The sequence below is a fragment of the Sinocyclocheilus grahami genome, unplaced genomic scaffold, assembly GCF_001515645.1.
Source record: "Sinocyclocheilus grahami isolate Dianchi unplaced genomic scaffold, SAMN03320097.WGS_v1.1 scaffold168.1, whole genome shotgun sequence".
NCBI classification, from domain to species: domain Eukaryota; kingdom Metazoa; phylum Chordata; class Actinopteri; order Cypriniformes; family Cyprinidae; genus Sinocyclocheilus; species Sinocyclocheilus grahami.
In genome coordinates, this window is record NW_015505347.1 from 607,287 (window position 1) to 613,866 (window position 6,580).

The 6,580-nt window shown below is 34.6% G+C and overlaps 1 protein-coding gene across 1 annotated transcript in view; it reads right to left on the minus strand.

Moving 5' to 3' along the window:
- LOC107593290 (usherin) overlaps window positions 1-2,271 on the minus strand; it is an 11,464-nt gene extending 9,193 nt beyond the window's left edge. Inside the window, exon 1 of the mRNA XM_016282943.1 lies at window positions 2,244-2,271. Coding sequence (XP_016138429.1) covers window positions 2,244-2,271 — 28 coding nt within the window. The remainder of the gene's footprint in view (window positions 1-2,243) is intronic.
- Window positions 2,272-6,580: the final 4,309 nt, after the last annotated feature.

Below are 6,580 nucleotides of genomic sequence, written 5' to 3' on the forward strand. Positions count from 1 at the left end.
AAAACACCCCCCCCCCCCCCCCCATTATAAAAAAAAAAGTGGGCTCCCCCAAAGTCCACGGTATAGTTCGAACACTGGTTATGCAGCAGGACAATGATCCCAAACACACCAGCAAGTCCACCTCTGAATGGCTCAAGAAAAACAAAATTACATTTTTGGAGTGGCCAAGTCAAAGTCCGGACTTAAATCTGACTGAGATGCTGTGGCATGACCTTAAACAGTCCATTCATGCTCAAACTCTGCAATGTGGCTGAATTAAAACTATTCTGCAAAAATTCCTCCACAGCGATGTGAAAGACTCATTGGCAGTTATCGCAAACGCTTGATTGCAGTTGTTCCTGCAAAGGGTGGCACAACCAGTTATTAGATTTTAGGGGGCAATTACTTTTTCACGTAGGGCCAGGCAGGTTTGGACAGCTTTTTTCCCTTAATAAATGAAATCCTTATTTTAAAACTGCATTTTGTATTTACTCGGGTTATCTTTGTGTAATATTAAAATTAGTTTGATGAACTGAATCTTTTAAGTGACAAATCTGCACAAAAAAATAACAAACAAACAGGAAGGGGGCAAATACCTTTTCACGGCACTGTATATATTGCAATAAAACTTGCCAAGTTACATTAACAGATTGTGACCCTGGACCACAAAACACAAGTAGCACGGTCATAAGTAGTCATAAGGTATATTTGTAGCAATAGCCAACAATACATTGTAAGGGTCAAAATTATAGATTTTTCTTTTATGCCAAAAATCTTTAGGATATTAAATAAAGATCATGTTCCATGAAGATATTTTGTAAATTTCCTACCGTAAATATATCAAAACTTAATTTTTGATTAGTAATATGCATTGCTAAAGACTTAATTTGGACAACTTTAAGGTAATTTTCTCAATATTTTGATTATTTTTTCAAATAGTTGTATCTCGGCCAATATTGTCCTTTCCTAACAAACCATACATCAATAGATAGCTTATTTGGTCAGCTTTCAGATGATATATACATCTCAATTTCAAAAAATTGACCCTGATGACTGGTTTTGTGGTCCAGAGGGTCACAATTATTCTAGGAGTGTACACTATAATGATATACAGTGATATACAACACACACACACTGAATACTGATGCACATTATTTAATAATTTTGTTGAAGTTAGATGTTAACGCATCTGATGTCGTAATTATGATTTCCCAACTCAGAAATACAAACTTCCCAGGAGGACTTGAGCACACCAGATCACACAAGTGATTCACAGTGTATGCAGTACTCTATTCAGTGGTGATGAGAGGCTCTCCGTCCTGATCTTTCTTAGCAGTAATCACATAGCCAGAGATCTCCACAATGAGACACGTTTGCTCTCTCTCTCTCTCTATCTCTCTCTCTCTCTCTCTCTCTCTCTCTTCCAGATGAGGATGTTAGATAGCTGTCCATAATCATGTTTTTTAGCATTTTTATGAAAGCCAGTTTTTATCAATTAAATAAATAAAATGATAACTGTGACTTTTTATATCACAATTCTGACTTTCTTCTCACAATTGAAAGTTTATATCGCCAAAAAAATAAAAAAAAGTCAGAATTGTGAGATTTAATATCAGAGTTAAGAGATATAAACTCAGGTTTGCGAGATATAAACTTCAGAACTGAGAAACTCATGTGAGAAAAAAGTCTGTACTGTACATACTGTATACTGTAAAGTCTATACTGTATACTTTATATTACTGAACTGTAATATAAACTCAGAGTTCTGACTTTTTTCTCACAATTCTGAGTTTATATCTCAGAATAAGTCTACATTTGTGAGTTATAAACTCCGAATTGTGAGACATAAAATCAGAATTCTGAGAAATAAGACAGAAAGTTGCAGTTATTTTTACTTTTTATTTCCTAGCAGAAATAGGCTAACCGAGACTTGTCATTTGCACTTATATATTGTTGCTCTTTTGTTAGTTTTGACTGCTTTTATTGTCCTCATTTGTAAGTCGCTTTGGATAAAAGCGTCTGCTAAATGACTAAATAAAAAAATAAAAATAATGCTTGATCTGATGGACTGATGTTTTCTTCTCTTTATTTTAGTCCAAATGACTAAGCGAATTCATTGATGCAAACAGAAACATCTATAAATCATATGATAAAGCTGCACACATCTCATTTGTGTCCAAACTCAGAGGTCAAATGAGCAGCATCTCATAAAACAAGTTACGATAAGACTAACGTCACAGAGAGACAGGAGGAGTTTTACTCACTGGTGTCTGTGTCCGTGGTTCCTCTCATGGGGGGTTCAGGGACCCCAGAAGTGTGTGTGACATGAAACGCGGCCCTCAAACATCAACCGTGAGTGCTGACCTCAAACATTTTACAGCTGTACATTCAAATAACACTTCTTCAGTGAAGCTGTTTGGTCTGTGCAGTCGCTTCAATGTGAGTGTGTGTGTGTGTGTGTGTGTGTGTGTGTAAGGTGTCTCTGCAGCTGTAATTGTACTCCAGAGCTCTATGGTGACAGGAGGTGACAGAGAGATCAGTTACCACAGTAAAACCATGTCATTATGATATGACTCAGTAAACACACACTCTTTTTACCTGCTACACACTTTCTGTCTCACTCACACTTTTCATCCTCAGACAGGATTTCTAAACACTAAAGAAACCGAGTTTAACCCTGTTACTGGCCTTATGATGTTTCGAGAGATCACAGATTAATATGTGCAGTATATATTTTATTTTTTTTTGGAGCTGACATCTTTTCATTTCACCACATTCATCACCTGTAGCATTTTCTTTGTAATTGTAAATTAACTGAAGTTATGTAACAGTTGTCACAATTTAATTAGCTTAAAAATAAGCATAAACTATGAAACTGAAACATGAAAATATGAAAAGGTTAAAACCAAGAAGAGCATAGAGCAACTATTACATAAGACATTTGAGACTTGGTTTGGACAGTTGACAGTTTACCAAATCTGACAAAAATTATTATATGAATTTAAAAACTAAGCAAAAAGAAGCATATTGCCAATCAGAAACATTGACGTGTTTGGCAATAAAACAGCAACTTCTGTTAGACTTATGCAAAACGGGGTTATTGTTATTAACTAAATAAAATTAACTCAAATAAAAAATAATTATTTGAAATAAGCAATAACTGAAATAAAATAAAATATAAAAAAGCTAATTTCAGCTAATTGCCAAGGCCACATATTTCTTTTTCTTTTTTGTTTAAAGTAGCCTACTAAAATAACAAGCCTATAAAAAAACTACAACTTAATAAAAACAAATAATAAATAAAATGAACAAACAAATCAAATAAAGTGAAAACAAAAAGTTACTAAAACTTCAGCCAAAAGTCAAATGAAAAATTTAAAAATTAATTATAATTTAAAATATAAAAAAAACCCCGCTATAACAGTAAAAAAAAAAAAAAAAAAGTATAATAGGGTAAAACTTAAATAAAAATAAATAAAACAAAAACACAACAAAGTTACAATTTCAACTAAAATTAAAATGTAAATATAAAAATATAAAAATTAATTAGAATTAAAAATAATAACAAAACCAATATAACAGTATTAATACTAACATAAAACAATATTTTTAAGGCAATATTTTTGATTGATTGATTGATGTGCGTTCAAGCACAGCGAGTGAATATTGTGGTTTGATGTAGTGGTGTATTTTCACCACTAGAGGCAGTGCAGATTAGCGCGCAGATCATAGATGTCTAATACCGTTTAACCGATCAAAACAAACAAAGAAACAAAGGCGTAGTTAGATGACGCCGTGACTGAGTGTGGAATCATGGGAGTTGTCGACTTCATCCCCACAGCCGATGCAATCCGACGGGCAGAAATCATGTTCATGGATGAGCTAATGATTTATTAAGGTAGTAGTATGAAGCAGAGTGAGGCTGAAAGCCGTCGAAGCAAAACGAGGCCGCTGAACGAGCGTGACACACGGTTCGAAAGCAGCGGAGCTTTTATTATGCCACAGTCGACCGCTTCCGCTCCTTCCGGTCGTGCATATGTGGGGTAAAGCAGCGCTGTTTTATCCTACTAGGTACGTTTGAACGTTCTGTTATAATGCTACTCTGTGCGGTCGTCACCGGTTTATTAAAATGCATAGCATATTAAAGCGTCTTTGGTGTTTCCATGTTTTCTACAAAACAAAACCGGAAATCGAGGGATTATGACGTCATTGGCAGGCGACACAATGACACTATAGACACGCTCCGTGTCACTAGTTAAAATTTTAATTAATTTAAATTAATTTAAAATTTAAACATTCTTCGAAACATTTGGGATAATCTAAGTACACAAGTCAGCAAAATATATAACACTGTTCTAGTGGTTTTTGGATATTTTAATAAAAAAATCGATATTGTGCCTTTAAAGAAGTAGCCTAATCATCGTTTCAGCGATTTTTAAAACAATTTTGCCTTAACGTTTACCAATCACATTTACTAGTAATTTCATCAAGTATTAAACTGAAATATTCATGAGACATAATCAATCTGCTGACACATGATCAGATATATGAAGCCACTGGATGAGTCACTATATCTAACCCAGCGGATTTCATTTATCATGACGCTGAAATGCTAATCCATTAATTCACTGCTCAGCATTCATGTTTCGCCCGGCCGCGTTTCAGACATCGAGGCTTTATTAGTGAATTAATGCACTCCGGGATAAAATCATCTGCAGATGTAATTAATCACAGACTGACTCACTTACAGCCTGACAGAAACAGAAAGCAGCACTAGCTCCTCTCCTCTCAGCGGTGCTGTTTGCTAAATCAGCCAGCAATGTTCGGCTTTTAGAACAGCGGTTTTCGATTTACGAGTAAAAATAATGACCTACACGCATAAATCATTTTAAACACTGCACTATTACATGAAAATAAGACCCACTTTAGGGTCTCTTGCTAAAGTTTTGGCCTCAAAATTACACACCGACATCATTATCCTGAGTGTATAGGATATATTACACACACACACACACACACACACACACATTATATATATATATATACACACACACACTCAAGATAATTAAGTCTAATTTTTATGCCAAAACGTTAGCAAGAGACCCTAAAGTGGGTCTTATTTTCATGTAATAGTGCAGTGTTTAAAATTATTTATATATGCGTTGAATTCTATATATAAATATATATATATATAGTAAAACCAAAAATTATTCAGACACCAGATATCATTTTTAAAATATTTTTTAACTAGTGGGTGCAGGACACTACAGTTCATTTATGTAAGCGAGGATAGCAAAATAAAGTAAACTGTGACATATTATACCCAAAAATTCTTCATACAGTGGACTACCAGTAAAATTTATAAAAATTTGGGACCAAAAATTTATCAGACACTTTGACCTGATCATGTTTTGCTTAAGTGTTTTTTTCTTTAATTGCTAATGCGACCTTTTTACATCACAGACTGAACTAAATTAAGCATTGCTTAGTAATTAGTTGACCTAAATTGGTATGATCTAATTGTGTACATAAATTTAACAGCTGACAGCTATTCAACCGAATTCTTTACATACCTTTCTATCAAAGTTATCTGATATTATCAAGCTGAATTTGTTCTGACACAGTTTAACTCAGAGTTCTTGTTGTCTCACACGGCTCCGGGGCGTGAACAAAGGCCTACTGTAGCGAATCGATGCATTTTTGTAAGAACAATACCCATATTCAAAACGTAATAATCACTTTAATCTAGCTTGCGCCAAGAGTTGTACATGGAAGCAGCTCCGGGAGGATGACGTAAGAGGTCGGTGTTGCGCATGCGTCGGTGAGTCTCGTGAAAACCAACGTTTGTTAACAGGAGCAAAGGAAGCAAAGTTTTCTTACTTTAGCAAAGGAAAACCAGTCTCCTCTTGGCTTATATCGAAATCCTCTGACATTCTTCTTTACAAATCCTTGTTTTGTACTTCTAATTAGTGACCGTTGTTTTGTTTTGATCTCTCTCCTGCACTTCGGCGTTCGTCACTTCTGAGCGGCGCATGCGCAAAGCTGACCTCATACGTCATCCACCCGGAGCTGCTTCCAGTGTACAACAGTGAGCGCAAGCTAGATTCAATTGATTATTACGTTTTAAATATGGTTATTTTTCTTACAAAAATGCATCGATTCGCTACAGTAGGCCTTTGTTCACGCCCCGGAGCCGTGTGAGACACTTTTCACAGAAAAATCTGTAATATTGTGAAATATTATTACAATTTAAAATAACTGTTTTGTATCTGAATATATTTAAAAATTTAATTTATTCTTGTGATCAACGCTGAATTTTCAGCAACACTATTTCAGTGTCACGTGATCCTTAAGAAATCATGCTAATATGCTGATTTGCAGCTCAAGAAACATTTTTGTGGAAGCCATAACACATTTTGGATTCTTTGATGAATAGAAAGTTCAAAAGACCGGAAATATAAATCTTTTGTAGCATTATAAATGTCTTTACTGTCACTTATGATCAATTTAATGCATCCTTGCTGAATAAAATTATTAATTTCCTAAAAACTTTTGAACAGTACTGTATATTGGATACTTAATTTTTTAGTTATCTATCATC